This window comes from Pelophylax lessonae (assembly GCF_965119305.1).
Source record: "Pelophylax lessonae genome assembly, chromosome: 13".
In the NCBI taxonomy this organism is placed as follows: Eukaryota; Metazoa; Chordata; class Amphibia; order Anura; family Ranidae; genus Pelophylax; species Pelophylax lessonae.
This window is the reverse complement of record NC_138780.1, coordinates 9,355,277-9,378,862: the sequence shown is the minus strand read 5'-3', so window position 1 is coordinate 9,378,862 and position 23,586 is coordinate 9,355,277. Positions and strand designations below refer to the sequence as shown.

General features: G+C 45.1%; 2 protein-coding genes across 2 annotated transcripts in view; one reads left to right on the top strand and one right to left on the bottom strand.

Annotated features, from left to right (window-relative positions):
• The window catches only part of LOC309543144 (NACHT, LRR and PYD domains-containing protein 12-like), a 46,889-nt gene extending 44,370 nt beyond the window's left edge, over nt 1–2,519 (top strand). Inside the window, exon 11 of the mRNA XM_082242525.1 lies at nt 2,396–2,519. Coding sequence (XP_082098651.1) covers nt 2,396–2,483 — 88 coding nt within the window. The 3' untranslated portion in view covers nt 2,484–2,519. The remainder of the gene's footprint in view (nt 1–2,395) is intronic.
• Nucleotides 1–23,586, bottom strand: part of LOC309543141 (uncharacterized protein) — a gene marked incomplete at its 3' end in the record, with an annotated part of 1,180,881 nt that overhangs the window by 626,042 nt on the left and 531,253 nt on the right. The window lies entirely within an intron of this gene.

Sequence of the window (23,586 nt, the reverse complement as noted above, 5' to 3'; positions counted from 1 at the left end):
AGCACAATGTCCTGTCAGAGGCATGATTGGCCAAAGGCAGGCTGCCTTTAGCCAGTCATGGCTCAGGGGCTAAGTCCATGCCCCACACTATATAAGGCTTCTGCTTAAACGGCAGCTGTGTATAGTGTATGATAATAAAGAAAAAAAAATGGTGTCCCCCCCCCCAAATCCTTACCAGACCATTATCCGAGAAAGCAGCCTGGCTGGCCAGGATGGGGGTGGGGACAAGCGAGCGCTCCTCCCTCCTGAACCATACCAGGCCGCTTACCCTCAATGTGGGGAGGGTGCTTTGGGGTGCCCCCAAAAGCACCTTGTCCCCATGTTGATGGGGACAAGAGCCTCTTCTAGACACCACCGAGACCGTCCCTGTACACACCAAGGAACCCCCCCTGCTGCTCTCACCGGGATCCACTGCCTCCACTACCAGGACCCGCTCCAGTGATGCTCCTGATGATCAACATTACTTGACTAACTGCATCTTATTCACCGACTAAATGTGAGTGTAATACTGCTGCACATACTTCAATAAATGTCTTGCTGCACTTAGAAGGCGCTGCGCTGTCTTCCCTCTTGTCTAGACAACCCTGGCCTGTGGTTGTCGTGGTCTGCGGGTGGGGGGCTTATCGGAATCTGGAAGCCCCCGTTAATAAGTGGGGCCTCCAGATCCCACCCCCCCCCCCCATGTGAATAGATATCGGGTACATCGGGTACCCATTCACAAAAGAATTGTACAAAAAACAAAGACAAAAGCCAGTTTTTGACAAGTCCTTTATTAAAAAATAAAGATAAAAAAATTGTGTTCCCCGATGTAAATCCATCGTCAATCACGTCGCCCGCTGCACCCAAAAAATTGAAAAAAAAAAAAAAAAAAAGACGCTCCCGCATCTTTACGCGCCTCCCGCGTAATGAGCTGTTTGAGCTGTGACAGCTCTTTTATAGGAATCTGAGGTCACGGGCACCCCATAATGTACTGCACTGGTGCAGTGAATAAATTACTGATGTCACGTCAGAAGGGGCGGGGCCACCAGGTGATGTAACTGGGTGTCCCTGCCCTTTCCTATAAAAGAGCTGTCACAGCTCAAACAGCTCATTACGTGGGAGGCGTGTGAAGATGCAGGAGCGTCTTTTTTTTTTTTTTTTTCTATATTTCTTGTGCGGCAGGCGACGTGATTGACGATGGATTTACATGGGGGGGGGTGACACTATTTTTAAATAAAGGACTTGTCAAAAACTGGCTTTTGTCGTTATTTTTTATGTACACTTTTTTGGTGAATGGGTAGGGGTACAATGTACCCGATGTCCATTCACATAGGGGGAGGGACTTAGGATAAGCCCCCCAACCGCAGACCCCAACAACCACAGCCCAGGGTTATCCAGAAGAGGCTCTTGTCCCCTTCAAGATGAGGACAAGGTGCTTTGGGGGCACCCCAAAGCACCCTTCCCATGTTGAGGGCAAGCAGCCTGGTATGGTTCAGGAGGGAGGGGGGCGCTTCCTCATCCCCCCCCCCCCATCCTGACCAGCAAGGCTGCTTGCTCGGATAAGGGTCTGGTATGGATTTTGGGGGGGACCCCACGTTTTTTTATTTTTTATTATCAGTATTAGCTTGGGGTTCTCCTTAAAATCCGTACTAGACCCAAATGTTTTCTTATCTGTATTGCCAGGAGCCGAAAATACATTACAGCCGCGAGCAAGTTTAAATGAAATTTTTTCCTTTAGAAATGTAAGTATTGCTGCAGCAGGCTCCATACATCGCACCAATGCGCTACTTTACAGGCACATTAAGGGGACCCCCCAGGCATGATATTTAAAGGAATTTTTCATTTTTATTGTTTCATTTTAAGCATCATTAAAATCACTGTTTCTGCAAAAACAACCTTTTTTTTTTTAAAAAAATGTTTGCATTGATTCATGTTCCCCAGGGCAGTACCCGGGTCCCCATACACTTTTTATGGCAATAACTTGCATTCAAGCCTTTAAAATTAGGACTTTTGATTATGAATCCTATAGACTTCAATGGAGTTAGAAAGTTCTAACAAACTTTTACCCCGTTCAGGGTGTTCTGGTGCAAACCGAACCAGGAGATGTTCGGCTCATCACTAGAGTTGTAATTTCATGGATTCATATAATCACTAAACTTCTCTGTATTCACTGTCTGCTTTACATTGTATGACTTACCATAGCAAAAGGCAGAACCTGATTGGCCGCTGATGGATTTACAGAAAGTTCTAAAGTCAGACATTTGGCAGGAGCTCCTTTATCAGTAATTAGGCCTGTGAATAATAATAATAATAATAATAATAATAATAATAATAATCTCATCATTTTAGCTCAGAGAACAAAGAAAATGAGATTGATCTGCTGAGATCTGATAACTATTTCTCTCCTCTCTTCTAGGATTGAGAACAATGACTTGTCAGATGAAGCTAAAAGAGAACTGAAAAACCTGGAATCCCTCCGGTCAGGACTGGAGGTTATCATATGATGACCCCAGAGGTAGAATCTCTACTAAAGCTGTGAATGGAGCCGGGACATTGTTCTGGATGATGAGGAGAATGAGATTCAGATATGACAAACCCAACCCAAGAGGAGAATGAATTATCATAGATAAAATATTACACCCAGGACAGGATGGAGGGATTTTCGATATTTTTGTCCCCAATACTTCCAAGCATGAAGAGGTGACAGCAGTCAGTCATCAACATTTTACCTATAAAGGAACTTAGTAGACACGGCTGTTCGTCTGATTGTTTTGAATATTCATCCTAGTATTTGTCTTACACAGCTTGGCCACCCTCCCACCAATCCTCTATGACTGATGGAATTCTTATTTTCTTAGAGGAGCTGAGAGATTCATCCAGAGATAATACAGGGGGAGCGATGAAGAGACGCACAAAGGAGGAAGATCTTTAATAAATACAAAGGACATCTTATATCATCCTCATACATTGGCATTGCTTGGCCTGTCCAGCAAACCTAAACCCCCTTCCTCACCACCACCACTGTTGTCCTCCTCATGTCTTCCAACAATTGCCACCTCATACTCTACACTCCGCACAGTGAGGAGCAGAGTGTGACTTTTAGGAGCAGTGCCTTGGTTTCCTGGAAAGGGGATTGGTCTCTGTATTATTTTATGGAACATATACACACACACATATATATATATATATATATATATATATATATATATATATATATATATATATATATACATATATATATATATTTTTTTTTTACAATATTTTGTTTTTATTCATATAAAATATTTTATTTATACAGTGTTCTTCCATACCTCTGTGTGTGTGGTGCACAGCAATGTATTAAACCAGATATCTGAAATGTTAAGTCTGCCTGGAAGTGGACACATTTATAAAAAAATATTTAAATGTAATAGTTTATATTTACTTGTCTTAAAAGAAGCAGATACATATCTTCAAAATTGTATTTTATTTTGTATTTAAACATTATACATTAAAAAAGCAAATGTTTGTACAAATACTTTACTTTCTTTTTAATTCCATCTTTTTTTAAAGCATCTAAAAAGAGAAATCTGTTTTAGGGTGGTTCACACCAAATGCAGTGCAGGAAATGCACGTTTCCCGCACCACACAGGAACACATTGACTGTGTTAGAAGCACACTGCATGTGCTATTAACCACTTCCATACAGAGCAGTTAGACCCCCTTCCTTCCCAGACCAATTTTCAGCTTTCAGCACTCTCCCACTTTGAATGACAATTGCTCATTAATGCTACACTGTAACCAAACAAAATTTTTATCATTTTTTTTCACACAAATAGAGCTTTCTTTTGGTGGTATTTGATCACAACTGGGTTTTTTTTTTTTGTGATATAAGCAAAAAAAGAGCAAAAATTTTGAAAAAAAAAACACTTTTTTTTAGTTTCAATTATACAATTTTGCAAAAAATTAATTTTTCTTCATAAATTTGGGCCAAAATTTATACTGCTACATATCTCTGGTAAAATTAACCCAAATTAGTGTATATTATTTAGTCTGTGTGAAAGTTATTGAGTCTAGAAGCTATGGTACCAATTACTGAAAATTGATCACACCAGATGTACTGACTGCCTATCTCCTTTCTTGAGGCCCTGAAATGTCAGGACAGTACAAATACCCCCCAAATGACCCCTTTTTGTAAAGTAGACAGTCCAAGGTATTTAGTAAGAGGCATGGTGAGTTTTTTGAAGTTATAATTTTTTCCCACAATTCTTGGGAAAATGAAGAAAAAAAAATTTTTTTCTTTTTTTTCCCAAAACGTTGTCAATTTATAAGCTATTTCTAACACATAGCATGTACACAGCAAAAATGACACCCCAAAATTCATTCTGTTACTCCTTCTGAGTATGGTGATACCACATGTGTGAGCCTTTTACACAGCCTGGCCACAAAAAGAGACTCCACGTCCAAGTAGCACCATAAGGCGTTTTAGGAGCATAAATACACATAAAACTTTCTTACTACCTATCACACTTTTCAAGGCCCTAGAGCACCAATACAATGGAAAAGTCCACAAAATGACCCCATTTTGGAAAGCAAACACTCCAACGTATATTCTATGAGGCATTATGGGTCCTTTGAACATGTCATTTTTTTCCACAAGTTTTTGGAAAATGTGGGAAAAAAATAAAAACTTTTTTTTTTTACACAAAGTTGTCAATTTATAGGATATTCCTAACACATAGCATGTACACAGCAAAAATGACACCCCAAAATACATTCTGCCACTCCTCCTGAGTATGGCAATACCACATGTGTGAGACTTTTTCACAGCCTAGCCATATAGAGGGGCCTAACATCCAAGGCGCATCATCATGCATCCTAGCCACTTGCCTAGGCCTATTTTTGACATTTGGTGTTTACAAGCTAAAATCAGTTGTTTTGCTAGAAAACTGCTCAGAACCCCCAAACATTATATATTTTTTTTTAGCAGAGACCCTAGAGATTAAAGTGGAGATTATTGCAATATTTTTTATCACACCGTATTTGCGCAGCGGTCTTCCAAACGCAATTTTTTTGGAAAAAATTCACTTTTTTTAATTAAAAAATAAGAAACCAGTAAAGTTAGCCCAATTTTTTTCCATAATGTGAAAGATAATGTTACGCTGAGTAAATAGATACCCAACATGTCATGTTTCAAAATTGCGCACGCTCACGGAATGGCGACAAACTTTGGTACTTAAAAATCCCCATAGGCGACAATTTAAAAATTTCTACAGGTTGCCATCTTTGAGTTACAGAGGAGGTCTAGGGCTCAAATTATTCCCCTTGCTCTAACGATCGCGGCGATACCTCACATGTGTGGTTTGAACACCGTTTACATATGTGGGCGGGGTTTCCACATGCGTCGCTTCTGCGCGCGAGCTAACGGGGACAGGGCGCTTTAATTTTTTTTTTTTTTACTATTTATTTTATTTATTATTTTTTATTTTTACACCGTTTAACAAAAAAAAAAAAAAATTGATCATTTTTATTTCTATTAAAAGGAATGTAAACATTCCTCGTAATAGAAATAGGCATGACAGGACCTCTTTTTGTGAGATCTGGGGTCAAAAAGTCCTCAGATCTCACAAGTACACTAAAAGATAGAAAAAAAAAAAAAAAAATTACTATATAAAATGAAAAAAAAAAAAAAAAAGGACATTTAAACCGGTTGCTAGGCAACAACATTTTCCGTAGCTCCGGTCCTCCAAGACCATAGAGTCAAGTGAGGGCAAGCTTGCCCTCACTCGACATCCTGTCTGTGAGGATCCGGGACCGGATCGTTTTCCCCGCTGTCGGCGGGTCCGGTAAGCGGGGAAAAGGACCGGACGCGGCGGGAGGGGGGGGGGCACCTCTTCCGCCATCCCGGAAGGGTGAACCCACGGCGAATCTGCCGCTGGGACCACCCTTATCGGAAAGCCAACCGTCCACCGTTTAAAAAAATACCAGGGTTATGGCAGCTATCTGCTGCCATAACACCGGTATTTAGGTTTAAACAGAGGACGTATATAAACCTTTTTGGACTTGGACATGGTGGCTGTATGAAGGGTGACAGGTACTCGGGTACTTTGTTGGGCAGGTGACAGGCAGGTGACAGGTACTCTGGTACTGATGAGCAGGTGGCAGGTACTCGGGTACTCCGATAGGCAGGTGACATGTACTCGGGTACTCTGATGGGCAGGTGACAGGCAGGTGATAGGTACTGATGAGTAGTACTGATACTGATAGGTGATACTGTACTGATGGGTACTGATGATCAGTACTGATACGTGATAGGTACTGATGAGTACTGATGAGTAGTGATGGGTACTGATGAGCAGGCGGCAAGTACTCGGGTACTTCAGGCGTCAGGTACTCTGATGAGCAGGTGGAAGGTACTCGGGTACTCTGATGGGTAGGTGACAGGTACTCAGGTACTCTGATGACGGGTACTCCGTTGACAGGTAATCAAAGTATCCGAGTACCTGTCATCAGAATACCCGAGTATCCGTCATCAGAGTACCCGAGTACCCGTCATCAGAGTACCCGAGTACCTTTCATCAGAGTACCCGAGTACCTGTCATCAGAGTACCCGAGTACCTGTCATCAGAGTATCCGAGTACCTGTCATCAGAGTACCTGCGTATCTGTCATCAGAGTACCCGAGTACCTGTCATCAGAGTACCCGAGTACCTGTCATCAGAGTATCCGAGTACCTGTCGTCAGAGTACCTGCGTATCTGTCATCAGAGTACCCGAGTACCCGTCATCAGAGTACCCGAGTACCTGTCATCAGAGTACCCGAGAACCCGTCATCAGAGTACCTGCGTATCTGTCATCAGAGTACCCGAGTACCCGTCATCAGAGTACCCGAGTACCTGTCATCAGAGTACCCGAGTACCTGTCATCAGAGTACCCGAGTACCTGTCACCAGCCCATCAGAGTACCCGAGCACCTGTCATCAGAGTACCTGATGGGCTAGTGACAGGTACTCTTTATTGGGGGGGGGGGCAATCAGTGTGTTTGGGGTGCACTGTATTTGGTAACTAGCTGTTACCACACTCTCTTCCTCACACAGGATCAGTGTGTGAGGAGGAGAACACGGTGACAGTTAGTTACCGTGTTCTCTGTTGACATTTTTGACCGGCTGTGATTGGACACAGCCGGTCACGTGGTAAAGAGCCAATTTCATTGGCTCTTTACCTAGATCGGGGATCGACTCTGTCCGAGGGACGAGCCTCGTCCCCGATCGCTGCTCTGCGCGCCCCCGGGGGCGCGCATTGCAGAGAGAACGAGCGGCTCGTGCAGGAGCCGCTCATGTGATCGGCTGTGACTGACACAGCCGATCACATGGTAAACAGCCAATTTCTATTGGCTGTTTACCTTGATCAGGGATGGGCTATGTCCGAGGGACGAGCCTCACCCCCGATCGCCGCGCTGCACGCCCCCGGGGGCGCGCAGTAGCAGCTAGAGCGGGCGGACGTCATATGACGGCCGCCCGGAACGGTAAAGCCATCCTGCCGGCGTCATATTACTATGCGCCGGTATGGATGTGGTTAATTGTTGATGGTACCTCAAATGCGTTTAGAAAATGCGGGAATTTTGCAGCAACCAAATCTCATGGTATTGCAGTACCATACAGTTTGGTATGGTGCATTTTTAAGTCATGCATGCTGTACTTTTTGTGCATTCCTGCATGGTTTGTAGTCCATTGACACCTTCCCAACTGGCCTATAGCAGAAAAATGGCCGGGCGGGTGCTTTCATCTTCTGAGTGGACATCATATGACATCCTCTTAGAAGCTGCTGAGTGGCGCCGTCTATGCACTTTTACTGTAAAAAATGACACTGGCAGGGAAGGGGTTAACTTTATTGGTGATCAGTGGGTTAAATGTAACCCTAGGGGCGTGATTCTAACTGTGGGGGGGGGCGTGGCTTGTGATGTAACCACAGAGACATACGATCCTACATAACAGGATCGCATAGCCTCTGTGCTTACATCAGGTAGAATGACAGACAGCTGTGTTTACATCAGCCGCCTGCCTTTCCCCCTCTCCTGTGGAAAATCACGAGTGCCCGGCGGACATCGGTGCCACCAGCCACACGCGCGGGGAAGGCAGGGAAAGAGCGGGGGCGGGAGCGCGCCTCCGGCGGAGTGCGCTCGCTCCCTACAGGCTCCTGGGCGAGCCACGTAGGTCTATGTCGCTTTGCCCAGGAGCAGCTGACTGCCACAGTAAATAGTCGTACGGCGGTCGGCAAGTGGTTAAAAGAGCCTACTCTTCAAAAGACCCTCCTGTTCCAGAGGACTTAAGAGCACATTCAACTAGGGCAGTGCCAGCTCTGGCAGAGCAGTGACGAGTGTCTCATGAGGCTATTTACAAGTCAGCAATATGGTCCTCCTAGGACACCTTCATTACACTTTATTAGATGAAATTTGGAAAATGCATACTTACGCTACTGACCATTACAACATTTTTCTTGCACCCTTCTGTATGGCGAGTTAGTCCCATTGTATGCTGCCATGATGCGCCAGGAAAACGGAAGATACTCACCTTCTGTCATTTTCCTTTCCTGGTGCATATTCATGGCAGTATACAGATTCCCACCCAAATGGTGAGAGTTACAGAGAACCCTGCGAGCCGGGTCAGTCCTATCAGGTTGTGGGTGTCGGAGCCACAACCTATTGTATGCCGCCATGAAGATGCACCACAGGAAAGGAAAATTACTGAAAGGTGAGTATAACATTTTCCATTTTCTTTCCGCTCAAAAATCTAAATTAGACAGACTGAAAGTTGACCTGAATTTTAAATGTAGGAGCTTCATGAACAAAATCTAGGTAGAAAAATGTTAGTGAGGTACACAAAAAGGTGCAATACCCATCTATTTCCACAAGATGGCAGTCTATTAAAGGGAAAAATGGGCCTTTATAGGAATTGGAATGAATCTGCAGATCACAAAGTTTGTCTTCTATGAAGTTCTCACTCTCACCTGAAAGCCCAACTCCAAGCACAAGGAAAAAAATTATCATTACAGTACCCCCAAACCAAAAGGGTTAATGCTCACTGTTGCCTATGGGTAGAGCAATAAGGTGTAATACTGAACTTACTCCTTGCTCCAGCAGTCTCTCCAGCGGCGTGACTGTTCCCAAAAAGACTCTTCTCTATGGTGCCTGTGGCTTTGGTTTCACCTACAATGTATGGTCATTCATATACAATGCTGGGTTAATAGTCCTACAAATCACGGTATGATGCCAAAGTATCAACCAGAGTCCTGGAGAGAGAAGGGGATAGTGCTGGATCTGCTTGAATGGGGGGTAAGGTAAGCAGGGCTTTTTTTTCAGCGGGAATGCGGGGGAACGCAGTTCCGGAACCTCCAGTTTGAATGTATGCAATGGCAAAGGGGTGCTGGGGTCAGTGGGGTGAGCTGAAGGGCCTATTGATGCTGGCTGCTGGGGGATCTATTGTTGCTGGGGTAAATCTATTGTTGCTGGAGGGCATTTTGTTGTGGGTGGGGTTATTGTTGCAGTGGAGGATTTATTGTTGCTGGGGGGATCTATTCTTGGGGGGTGGGTATATTGTTGCTGATTCCAGGGAATCTATTTTACTGCTTTTCTTGTTATCATTAACGAATTCCATACAAAATACTTGGCACAACAAAATGATACTTGGTTCTGTATTCTCTAAATTAGCTGGTGCTGGGAGGTACAGTAAGTAGGGGGTGTAACCAAGGAATGGTGCTCAGAGGGGGGGTAGGGGTGGAACCAAGGGATGGTGCTCGGAGGTGGGTAGGGGGTGTAACCAAGGGATGGTGCACGGAAGTGGGTAGGGGGTGGAACCAAGGGATGGTGCTCGGAGGTGGGTAGGGGGTGTAACCAAGGGATGGTGCTCAGAGGTGGGTAGTGGGTGGAACCAAGGGGAAGTGCTCAGAGGTGGGTAGGTGGTGAAATCAAGGGAGGGTGCTCGGAGGTGGGTAGTGGGTGGAACCAAGGGGCAGTGCTCGGAGGTGGGTAGGGGGTGAAACCAAGGGACGGTGCTCTGAGGTGGGTAGGGGCGGAGACGATGAGTGACTCAGAATTGGGGAGTTCCATCACCTATTCTCTGAGAAAAAAAGCCCTGAAGGTAAGTATCGCATCCTTCTTCACAGTTACGGCATGTACAACCTCCTCTATTGAAGGAAATCTGGTTCCACTAAGATGGCTTTTGAAATTGGGGAAGAGGAGGAAGTCGGGAGGTGCTGGGTCTAGTTAGTATGGTGGGTGAGGTATTGATTTGAAGCCAGGCTGGTAAATTGTTGCCCCGTTCCAGCTGTGGAAATATGAGGCCGGGCATTGTCCTGGTGGAGCAGGCTACCCTTTATCTTTCTTATGTAGCACTACTCCCATGGGAGCTGCTGAGTGTGGGTTCCCCTGGGTTACCATTAGCAACAGCAGAACATTCTGACATACTGTATTTTCAAGTGTTTTGACCTCAGACAAGGACCAGTCCAGTTTCTTTGGTTTTTATGTTTTATTAGGAACTTGGATAGGAGAAGGGATGAGTGGGATACTCCAACTGAACTGAACTATGCACAATAGGCAGGGACGATCCAGAAAATTGCTGATTAACGCTGGTTAAATGCTGATTAACGCTGGTTAACGCTATGTTGAGCTAGTCACGGCTAGGCCGCTGATTCACTTTGCCCTTGGCTGTGAAAGAGTCCTTAAAGGTTCTTGAGGTAGCTAATCTTTAAGGTAGACTGTATTGCTGAGACTTCAGGTCCCTTCCCGGCGCCCCCTTTACCCCCTAATCTTCTGGGCTTGACAACTTGGCACCCCCTTTACTGTATCACTCTGGGTTAGCTGGCTCCTTGAACCCCTTGACCCGGCTGGAGTGGTCCCCTCTCCTAGGCAGACCCCCGGGCAGATGCTTACTGTATATACTCAAGTATAAGTCGACCCGAATATAAGCCGAGACCCCTAATTTTACCACAAAAAAATGGGAAAACTTATTGACTCGAGTATAAGCCTAGGGTGGGAAATGCAGCAGCTACCAGACCCAACTGGACCACCACGAGACCCAAAACCGGGGCTGCGGGCATGGTACAGGAGATGGCGCAGGTCATAGTATAGGCATTGCACAGGTCATGGTAAGGGCATGGTACAGGCATGGCACAGGTGATGGTATAGGCATGGCACGGGTCATGGTACAGGCATGGCACAGGTGATGGTATAGGCATGGCACAGGTCATGGTACAGGCATGGCCCACCAAATTATGTGGACCAGTGCACAAAGCAAGGTCCATAAAGACATGGATGAGTGAGTTTGGGGTGGAGGAACTTGACTGGCCTGGTTTGTTTTTCAGGGATTGGCCCCTTAGTTCCAGTAAAGGAAACTCTGAAGGCGTCAGCATACCAAGACATTTTGGACATTTTCATGCTCCCAACTTTGTGGGAAGAGTTTGGAGATGGCCCCTTCCTGTTGTAACATGACTGCGCACCAGTGCACATAGCAAGGTCCATAAAGACATGGATGAGCGAGTTTGGGGTGAACTGGACTGGCCTACACAGAGTCCTGACCTCAACCCGATAGAACACCTTTGGGATGAATGAGAGTGTACACTGCGAGCCAGGCCTTCTCATCCAACATCAGTGCCTATCCTCACAAATGCACTTCTGGAAGAATGGTCAAACATTCCCATAGACACACTCCTAAACCTTGTGGACAGCCTTGCTTGTGGCATAGCAAGACTCTGACAGCCACAAACATGAGGCAGAGGCATGATGGGACTTGTAGTTTTGCAACAGCTGGAGGGCCACAGTTTGCATATCCCTGATGTAGTGCAAGGGCCTGCCTGATTGCATACAAATTGAAAGAATTTAGGTCTGACCTCATATTATATGGTTTTGGTAAGTCTACAAGAAAATTGAACATGTATGACCAGCCTTAGGAAGAAAGAAGCCCAGGGACCCAAGTGGTTAAATAGGAGTAGAGTTCCTCTTTGGGTTACAGCAACCCTTTGACCTTTTGCACAGTGATGACTCACCAATGGAATGCTATGTGGAACGGGAAGTCACCATTATTGGGTGTACGGGTTCCGTGTTAATAAACAGCCACCTATGAAAGGAGCGTGTTATGTTCTGCTCTGCTTATCATGACCCCATTGATGGTCAATGCAGCTTCTCCAGGAACCCTGCGGAGTCAGGTGTCTGGTTTTCGATGTAACCGCTCCCAATGCAAACACACTTATCTCTCACTTTTTCTTTTGCGTAACACGCCAGCAAATTGTACACTTCTGGGTAAACATTTGCCGTCTCCGACGTTTTTTTTTCTCTTTTATTACTGACAGGTCGTGTCCCGAATCGCAGCTGCATCTCCCAATAGCCAGTTCTGATTGGCCGACCAAGTCTGAAAACAATGCTGCTCTCTGTAATGCATCCGGATTGATTTGTATGTTGTGATCCGCTTTAGATAAATGCTTTTATTGAATAAAGATTTCTGTACAGTAATACACTATATTGTCAAAAGTATTGGGACGCCTGCCTTTACACACACATGAACTTTGTGAAATGAATGGCATCCCAGTCTTAGTCCGTAGGGTTCAATATTGAGTTGGCTCCACCCTTTGCAGCTATAACAGCTTCAACTCTTCTGGGAAGGCCGTCCACAAGGTTTAGGAGTGTGTCTATGGGAATGTTTGACCATTCTTCCAGAAGTGCTTTTGTGAGGTTAGGCACTGATGTTGGATGAGAAGACCTGGCTGGTGTTCTATTGGGTTGAGGTCAGGACTCCAAAATGTCTTGGTATGTTGACACGTTAAGAGTTCCCTTCACTGGTACTAAGGGGCCAACCCCTGAAAAACAACCCAGGCCAGACAAGTTCCTCCACGCCAAACTAAGTCATGAATATCATTATGGACCTTGCTTTGTGAACTGGTCCAAATCATTTGGTGGAGGGTCGATTATGGTGTGGGGTTGTTTTTCCGGGTTTGGGCTTGGTCTCTTAGTATCAGTGATGGAAACCTAAAGTTGACGCCTTAAGAGTTCCCTTCACTGGAACTAAGGGGCCAACCCCTGAAAAACAAACCAGGACAGTCAAGTTCCTCCACCCCAAACTCGCTCATCCATGTCTTTTATAGACCTTGCTTTGTGCACTGGTCCAAATCATTTGGTGGAGGGGGGATTATGGTGTGGGGTTGTCTTTCAGGGGTTGGATTTGGCCCCTTAGTTCCAGTGAAGGGAACTCTAAAGGTGTCAGCATACCAAGACATTTTGGACAATTTCATGCTCCCAACTTTGGGGGAAGAGTTTGGGGATGGCTCCTCCCTGTTCCAACATGACTGGGCACCAGTGCACAAAGCAAGATCCATAAAGGAAGGGACCATCCCCAAACTGTTCCCATCATCAGTGCCTGACCTCAGAAATGCACTTCTGGAAGAAAGGTCAAACATTCCCATAGACACTCCTAAACCTTGTGGACAGCCTTCCCAGAAGAGTTGAAGCTGTTATAGCTGCAAAGGGAGGGCCAACTCAATATTGAACCCTACGGACTAAGACTGGGATGCCATTAACAATCCTGAGTGCGTAAAGGCCGGCGTCCCAATACTTTTTGTAATATAGTGTGTGTGTATGTAAATATATATATATATATATACACACAGTGTATATATATATATATATATATATATATATATATATAGTGCATGTATACATATTATACATATTTATATATACATAGTTTATTTTATTAATTATGTAAGGAAATCAGGGAAAGTTTAGCGCCCCAGTGAAGACTTACACTCCCTTTCTGACTTTCTTTCCCTCCCTCAGTCCAAGCCTGTACGTGTGATCTGACCTCATTAAAAAATAATAAATGATCTGTAATGCTAATTAATCTTACCTCAGCAGGTCACGCCAGCCAAATTGTTAGCTTTGAGATATTCACCGGGAACACAACTCTTCAGTGTTCTATTTCAGCAAAACTCCAGTCCATTCTCCCCATTTACCAGTCATCTGAAGGTCCTGGAATGCCCCTACTAGGAAGAATGGAACATCCTCTAAAGCAGTGTTTCTCAACCTTTTTTTATTTAAGGCACCCCTTTAAAAATGATGGACCTTCTCGAAGCACCTATTTAAAATGTATGGACAGTCTCTGGGCACCCTATAAAAGTTATGGACAGTCTCGAGGCACCCCTTTGAAAGTTATGGACAGTCTGAAGGCACCCCTTTAAAAATTATAGACCGTCTTGAGGCACCCCTTTAAAAATTATGGACCGTCTTGGGGCCCCCCTTTAAAAATTATGGACAGTCTCGAGTCACCCCTTTGAAAGTTATGGACAGTATCGAGACATCCCTCTAAAAATGATGGACCGTTTCGAGGCACCCCTTTAAAAGTTATGGACCGTCTCAAGACACCCCTTTAAAAGTTATGGACCGTCTCGAGGCACCCCTTTACAAATCATGGACAGTCTTGAGGCACCCCTTTAAAAATGATGGACCGTCTCGAGGCACCCCATTCTAAAATGTAAAAACTATTCTAACAGTTTTGCACAACACAGCAACATCCACACAGTTAGGACACCCAACGTTAGAGATGATTTATTCTTCCATAGCAAGAAGTTTGTAATAATGCCCAATGAAAACCTGTGGCTTTGTGAAGCTAAAATGCAGCTATATCCACACCCCGGCTTGTACACAATTATGGGGCAATGTTTAGGCATTTTGCCAAGGCACCCCTAAAGAAACCACAAGGCACCCCAGGGTGCCTGGGCACTCTGGTTGAAAAAGGCTTCTCTAAAGCAACCAATCAGTTTTTGCCTTGACATGTAAATGTGAATTGTGAGTGATGTATAAAGCAAAGGGATTGGATGTTACGCAGGTTTCAGGAAGTACACTCCCAGTGAACATGTAAAATGCCCTGTAAATTCTGACAGGAGAATACAGAGACCACAGGAAAATAAGGTGTAACTTATGACTTTGTCACAGCCTCAGTGTTGCCTGAAAAGCAATAATAGCTCTGTGAAGGTTTTCCTCCCTGCCTGGACTTCTCTTCAGTATAGTAACACCCAGGGGCTGACTGGCAACTTTCGGCCCAGGTGGCAAGTACAAACCAGAGGCCCATGGTGCGGAAACTAGGCCCCCTCCCACTCTCCCTCTTCCCAGCCTCCTCCTGATCCCCATTCCAGACTGACGCTCAACTCCAGCTACTCTCTACTCATTGACCGAATCCGGGTTTGGGCTTGGTCTCTTAGTATCAGTGATGGAAACCTAAAGTTGACGCCTTAAGAGTTCCCTTCACTGGAACTAAGGGGCCAACCCCTGAAAAACAAACCAGGACAGTCAAGTTCCTCCACCCCAAACTCGCTCATCCATGTCTTTTATAGACCTTGCTTTGTGCACTGGTCCAAATCATTTGGTGGAGGGGGGATTATGGTGTGGGGTTGTCTTTCAGGGGTTGGATTTGGCCCCTTAGTTCCAGTGAAGGGAACTCTAAAGGTGTCAGCATACCAAGACATTTTGGACAATTTCATGCTCCCAACTTTGGGGGAAGAGTTTGGGGATGGCTCCTCCCTGTTCCAACATGACTGGGCACCAGTGCACAAAGCAAGATCCATAAAGGAAGGGACCATCCCCAAACTGTTCCCATCATCAGTGCCTGACCTCAGAAATGCACTTCTGGAAGAAAGGTCAAACATTCCCATAGACACTCCTAAACCTTGTGGACAGCCTTCCCAGAAGAGTTGAAGCTGTTATAGCTGCAAAGGGAGGGCCAACTCAATATTGAACCCTACGGACTAAGACTGGGATGCCATTAACAATCCTGAGTGCGTAAAGGCCGGCGTCCCAATACTTTTTGTAATATAGTGTGTGTGTATGTAAATATATATATATATATATACACACAGTGTATATATATATATATATATATATATATATATATATAGTGCATGTATACATATTATACATATTTATATATACATAGTTTATTTTATTAATTATGTAAGGAAATCAGGGAAAGTTTAGCGCCCCAGTGAAGACTTACACTCCCTTTCTGACTTTCTTTCCCTCCCTCAGTCCAAGCCTGTACGTGTGATCTGACCTCATTAAAAAATAATAAATGATCTGTAATGCTAATTAATCTTACCTCAGCAGGTCACGCCAGCCAAATTGTTAGCTTTGAGATATTCACCGGGAACACAACTCTTCAGTGTTCTATTTCAGCAAAACTCCAGTCCATTCTCCCCATTTACCAGTCATCTGAAGGTCCTGGAATGCCCCTACTAGGAAGAATGGAACATCCTCTAAAGCAGTGTTTCTCAACCTTTTTTTATTTAAGGCACCCCTTTAAAAATGATGGACCTTCTCGAAGCACCTATTTAAAATGTATGGACAGTCTCTGGGCACCCTATAAAAGTTATGGACAGTCTCGAGGCACCCCTTTGAAAGTTATGGACAGTCTGAAGGCACCCCTTTAAAAATTATAGACCGTCTTGAGGCACCCCTTTAAAAATTATGGACCGTCTTGGGGCCCCCCTTTAAAAATTATGGACAGTCTCGAGTCACCCCTTTGAAAGTTATGGACAGTATCGAGACATCCCTCTAAAAATGATGGACCGTTTCGAGGCACCCCTTTAAAAGTTATGGACCGTCTCAAGACACCCCTTTAAAAGTTATGGACCGTCTCGAGGCACCCCTTTACAAATCATGGACAGTCTTGAGGCACCCCTTTAAAAATGATGGACCGTCTCGAGGCACCCCATTCTAAAATGTAAAAACTATTCTAACAGTTTTGCACAACACAGCAACATCCACACAGTTAGGACACCCAACGTTAGAGATGATTTATTCTTCCATAGCAAGAAGTTTGTAATAATGCCCAATGAAAACCTGTGGCTTTGTGAAGCTAAAATGCAGCTATATCCACACCCCGGCTTGTACACAATTATGGGGCAATGTTTAGGCATTTTGCCAAGGCACCCCTAAAGAAACCACAAGGCACCCCAGGGTGCCTGGGCACTCTGGTTGAAAAAGGCTTCTCTAAAGCAACCAATCAGTTTTTGCCTTGACATGTAAATGTGAATTGTGAGTGATGTATAAAGCAAAGGGATTGGATGTTACGCAGGTTTCAGGAAGTACACTCCCAGTGAACATGTAAAATGCCCTGTAAATTCTGACAGGAGAATACAGAGACCACAGGAAAATAAGGTGTAACTTATGACTTTGTCACAGCCTCAGTGTTGCCTGAAAAGCAATAATAGCTCTGTGAAGGTTTTCCTCCCTGCCTGGACTTCTCTTCAGTATAGTAACACCCAGGGGCTGACTGGCAACTTTCGGCCCAGGTGGCAAGTACAAACCAGAGGCCCATGGTGCGGAAACTAGGCCCCCTCCCACTCTCCCTCTTCCCAGCCTCCTCCTGATCCCCATTCCAGACTGACGCTCAACTCCAGCTACTCTCTACTCATTGACCGAATCCGGGTTCCCGACCTGGCCAGCAGGGGGCGGTTGGAGGGAGCTGGGACAGCTCGGTTGGGTCTGGGAGGAGAGTTATCAATAGGGCATTGAACTGGCCTCTGCTAAGACACAGTTTACACCATACATGCTGGGGGGGAGGGGAGGCCTGCGCTCTGTCCTTGTCTTTATCACTCAGTAGGTCAGCGGCAGGGACTTTTTACTTCTCTTCTCCAGGAATCCCTTAAAGGCATGTCTTTGGAAGACTTTTTATAGGGCATCAGAGCAGCCCAGGGGGCAATTGCCCCCCTGGCCCAGTCCTCCCCTGGTAACACCTAATTCCCTTCCACTGATCCTGTGAGGTGGTCTGTGTGTGCTGTGACTGCAATCGCCTTCTATAATGCATTAAAGGCTCATCAGCTCCCCCTGCAGGACTTGGAGTATATTCCACACAGCTATATAGAATGTTCATACACATAAACAGCACTGCAGGCCTGATTTCAGTTTCAGCTGGTGTGCAACAGTTCAGTTTTCAGCCGTCACTGAATTGAAGAATGATTTCATTATTATGGAGTGAGATGTGAATATCCTTTAAATGAATATTAAGACACGGACACCTTTTATAAAGTTATAAACTTTGCTGTTTTTTGTATAAAACATAAATAAATTTACAAACAATATTTTACACGATGAAATGAGTCCTCAGGACAGAGATGTGTACAATATCTACAGAACACATTATTTCGGGAAACTGAGACCGTCAGAACTCCGCTGAGGAGGTTTCTAACATTCTACTTTTAAGTAAGTGATATACATAGGCAGAGGTTGTCCCAGAAATGGGCGGGGCTTCATAAGACGCAGTTTCAAATAGAGTTTGATCACCAGTCGGAGGTCTCCCCGTCTAAGGACAGGACTCGCATGCTGATCACACAGGCAAATGCTTTAAGCCTCTAGCATGCAGATAAAACAAAAAAGAAAAACTGCACTATATATAATGAATAAACAAAAGCAGCAACTTATCTGTGAGATATCGGCACAGTTCTAATACAATATAACTTTTTTAAGTTGCGCTAAATGAATAAACATAAAAAGTCCACAAGTGTATTGTGATAATCCAGATGAGTATCACTATCATCCACCAACTTAAAGAATTGGACGACGTCAACATATGAAGAAACGTGCAGGGCGGAGCGACGCGAAGACGTCACCGATACCCTCGAGTCCTAGAAGGTCGGGTTTTTGTGTGTGCGCCAGCCAACATACGCAATTTTAGGTGCTTTGTTTACATCTACACTGTAAGTGCAACTTATTTTAATCTATACAATAAAATTTACGAAATTACACTATGTGGAGCTTTTTGTATTTTGGGCAACATCTATGACACTGTGCTGAGGAGAGTGGTGAGTCAAGTTGGAGTCCCTTTTTGATGTTCCAAAGGCCCTGGCTGGGTATGGAGTCACAAGCTCTTATGACCTTTTGTAATGAGAGGTCCATATATTATTTGGTAATAGAGAGTTTTTCAGCTATTTGGTGGACGTGTTCACATGCAGGATCACTCTTCAAGGTGGTGGATGATAGTGATACTCATCTGGATTATCACACTATACTTTATATAAAAATAGACCTTTTATGTTTATTAATTTAGCGCAACTTAAAAAAGTTATACTCTAGCAAACAGATGCCTGATCCCATGCATTGGGAAAGGCCAGGTGCTGTGTACAGCTGTCCATAGACATACACTATACTCAGGTCTATACCAGCATAGTCATGCAGGTCTATGGACTGCTCTTCCCAGGTGGGTGAAAAAATTAATAATATACAGGATTTATATAGCGCCACCAGTTTACGCAGCGCTTTACAACTTGAGGGAAGACAGTACAACTACAATACACTTTAATACAGGATTTAGAAGGCACTGCTCATTAGAGCTTACAATCTATGAGGGAGGGTCAAGAGATACAAGACGTAATAACTGTGGGGGGAATGTGCTGATCGAGAAAATAAAAGTACAGTAGTTAGGTGGGGGCCATATAGGCTTCTCTGAAGAGATGTGTTTTCAGGGATCGTCTGAAGGTAGACAAAGTAGGAGATAGTCGGACACAGGGCATTTTTTTCAGCAGGAACGTGGGGGAAGGCAGTTCCGGCACCTTCAGCTTTGAATGTATGTAATAGCAAGGGGTGTGGGGTGTGTTGGAGGGTCTCTTGATGCTGGCTGCTTGGGGATCTATTGTCACTGGTAGGGATCTATTATAGTGTGAGGGTCTATTGTTGCTGGGGGGGTCTTATGTTGTTGGTAGGGATCTCCTGTTGAGGTAGAGGTCTATTGTTGGCTGATATATTGATACTGGTTGCTGGGAGAGCCGTTGTTGCTACTGGAGGGGGTCTAATGTTGCTGGGGTGGATCTTTTGTTGCTGGGTGAGGTATTTTGTGGGTGCGTGGGAGGTGGTTAGGGGGTGGAACCAAGGGACAGTGCTCAGAGGTGGGTGGAGACTAGGGGTGACTCAGAAGGGGGGAGTTCCTGCGCCTATTTTCTGAGAAAAAAAGCCCTGGTCGGACACATTGGGTTAGGGCAGGGGGTCTTCAAACTGTGGCCCTCCAGTTGTTCAGGAACTACAATTCCCATCATGCCTAGTCATTTCTGTGAATGTTTAGGTTTTACAATGCCTCATGGGATGTGTAGTTCCGCAACAGCTGGAGAACCTTAGTTTGAGGATCCCTGGTGTAGAGCATTCTAGAGGATGGGAGAAGCTCAGGAGAAGTCCTGGAGATGGGCATGGGAAGAGGTGTCAAGAGAGCTAAAGAGCAGGAGGTCCTGGGAAGAATGAAGAGAAAGATTTGGTTGGTATTTTGAGACCAGATTAATGATGTAGCAAGGGGCCAAGTTATGGGTGGCTTTGTAAGTCATTGTTAATATCTTGAATTTAATTTGTTGGTTGAGTGGCAGCCAATGGAGGGATTGGCAATGAGGTGTAGCAGATGCCGAACGGTTTGTAAGGTGGATGAGCCTGGCAGCAGCGTTAATAATGGACTTAAGGGGGGATTGCCTATTTAAAGGTAAGCCAATGAGGAGGGAGTTGTAGTAATCGAGACGAGAGATGACCAGGGAGTGGATTAGAAGCTTTGTGGTGTTGTTTGTTAGGAAGGAACGTAGCTTGGAGATGTTGGGGAGGTTGAGGTGGCAAGCTTTGGACAGCGACTGGATGTGGAGCCGAAAGGATAATTCAGAGTCCAGGATTACACCTAGGACCTTGGCATGGGGGACGGGTTGATAGTTGAAACGGGAAGGAGAAGAGGCACTTGGGGGAGGAAATATTATGAGCTCGGTTCTGGATAGGTTGAGTTTGAGGAAGTGGTGTGACATCCAGGCTGATATGTCTGTTACTAAGTTGGTAAAGCGTGAGGAGGCTGAAGGAGTGAGCTGAGGGGTGGAGAGATAGATTTGGGTGTCGTCGGCGTAGAGATGATATTGGAAGCCAAAGGGGGCAATCAACTGACCCAGGGAGAAGATGTAGTCAGTGGTGTATTTTGGTTTTGTGCTGCCCTAGGCAAGACTAAAATTTGGCGCCCCCCCCCACCTATGTAACTTTTCCCCACTCCTTTTTTAATGGATGTGGCTCCCTCCAAAATTGAAGGACTACAGGTCCCAGCATGAACCCCTGATATCTCACGAGAGAGGGGGTGGGTGAGGGAGAGAGAGAGGGGGGTTGAGAGAGAGGGGAGGGGGTGAGAGAGCAAGAAAGGGGGGATGAGAGAGAGAGAGAGGGGGATGAGAGAGAGAGAGAGAGAGAGAGCGAGAAGGGGGATGAGAGAGAGAGCGAGAGGGAGGATAAGAGAGAGAGGAGGGGTGAGAGAGAGAGGAAGGATGAGAGAGAGAGAGAAGAGGAGTGAAAGAGAAAGAGGAGGGGTGAGAGAGAGAGAGGGGGGGTGAGAGAGAGAGAGGAGGGGTGAGAGAGAGAGAGGGGGGGTGAGAGAGAGGGGCGGTGAGAGAGAGGGGGGATGAGAGTGAGAGAGAGGGGGTTAAGAGAGAGGGGGCAATGAGAGAGGTGGCTCTAGCAACCAGTGGCCAATAGAGACTCAGGTGGAGGGGAGCAGTTTCTTTGCTGCCCCCCCCCTGCAAAGTGCCGCCCTAGGAGTGGGCCTTGTTGGCCTACGCCAAAATACAGCACTGGATGTAGATTGAGAGAAGGTCCAAGAAATTTGGCAGAATTTACATTGCGGTACTGGGCACTAAAACGCATGTTAGCACAACGCACCTCCACTGAATGTGGTGCATTATGGTGGCATTCATTGTGAACAACGCATTGCTCAGTACCATGCACATACCATGCATTATGATGTGCTAAACCGCAGAGGAGTCAGGTGCCTTCTTTTTGGTGTGAATTGGTTCTTAAGCCCTGGTTCACACTGCTGCGACTTCTCACGTGCAATGCAGAAAGTTGCATGACAAGTCAAAACACATTCATTTCTACGGGTGTTGTCCTATTCGCTTTGACTCAAGTCGCAGACAAAAAAGAAGGTCCTGTACTACTTTTCTGCATCTTTCTTGTGACAAGATTGTCCCAGATTGCAACTGTAATATGCGTCGCTTTCTTTGTCTTATGTTTACCACTTTGGCTGTGACTTCAGAGTGTTTTTGTGATTTTAGGTGTCACATTCTGTACTGCTATAATTGACCAAAGTCGCAAAGCATCAAAGTCACATGAAAGTCGCAATGCAGTGGGGAGATTTCCCTTCATTCCTGTCCCATAGCCAAACAGGAAATTAGAGGAAATCTCTGCAAATTAAGGGAATCCCTTGGGGATCCCCAAGATCATCACTTGAAGATTTCCCCTCCTTTTCTTTTCTGGGGACAACGCAAAATTTAGAATTTTCTTTTTTTTTCCAATGATAACGATCCACAGGACAAATAGAGAGGGTGAATCTCCCTAATGGGGGTGCAGGTAGCAATAAAAACTGAAAAGCGTTCTAATCCCTCTCCACTCCAAAACTAAAAAAAAAAAAAAAAGTTTTGCCTTTAGTTATACTTTAAGTTTAACTTTTTTAGGGGCTTTAATATAATGGGGGAAGGCTATAACCCCTATTGGGCTTCTATATATTTTTGTGTCCCCATTGTGAAGAAAATCTCTAATTTCCTCTTGTGTCACTGAGACAGGAAGTTAGGGGAAAATCTCTGGACTGAGGCATAGACAACAGTAAGAACCTGGGAGAAGTTCTACCCCTTCCCCAGCTCAAACCTCTCCAATGGGGCAAAGACAACAATAAAAACCTGGGAGAAGTCCTACCCCTTCCCCAGCCCAAATCTCTCCAATGGGGCATAGACAACAATAAAAACCTGGGGGAAGTTCTACCCCTTCCCCAGCCCAAATTTCTCCAATGGGGCATAGACAACAATAAAAACCTAAGAGAAGTTCTACTCCTTCCCCAACCCAAATCTCTCCAATGGGGCATAGACAACAATAAAAACCTAAGAGAAGTTCTACCCCTTCCCCAGCTCAAATTTCTCCAATAGGACATAGACAACAATAAAAACCTGGGGGAAGTTTTACCCCTTCCCCAGCCCAAATTTCTCCAATGGGGCATAGACAACAATAAAAACCTGGGAGAAGTTCTACCCCTTCCCTAGCTCAAATTTCTCCAATGGGGCATAGACAACAATAAAAACCTGGGAGAAGTTCTACCCCTTCCCCAACCCAAATCTCTCCAATGGGGCATAAACAACAATAAAAACCTAAGAGAAGTTCTACTCCTTCCCCAACCCAAATCTCTCCAATGGGGCATAGACAACAATAAAAACCTAAGAGAAGTTCTACCCCTTCCCCAGCTCAAATTTCTCCAATAGGACATAGACAACAATAAAAACCTGGGGGAAGTTTTACCCCTTCCCCAGCCCAAATTTCTCCAATGGGGCATAGACAACAATAAAAACCTGGGAGAAGTTCTACCCCTTCCCCAGCCCAAATTTCTCCAATGGGGCATAGACAACAATAAAAACCTGGGAGAAGTTCTACCCCTTCCCCAGCCCAAATTTCTCCAATGGGGCATAGACAACAATAAAAACCTGGGAGAAGTTCTACCCCTTCCCCAGCCCAAATTTCTCCAATGGGGCATAGACAACAATAAAAACCTGGGGGAAGTTCTACCCCTTCCCCAGCCCAAATTTCTCCAATGGGGCATAGACAACAATAAAAAC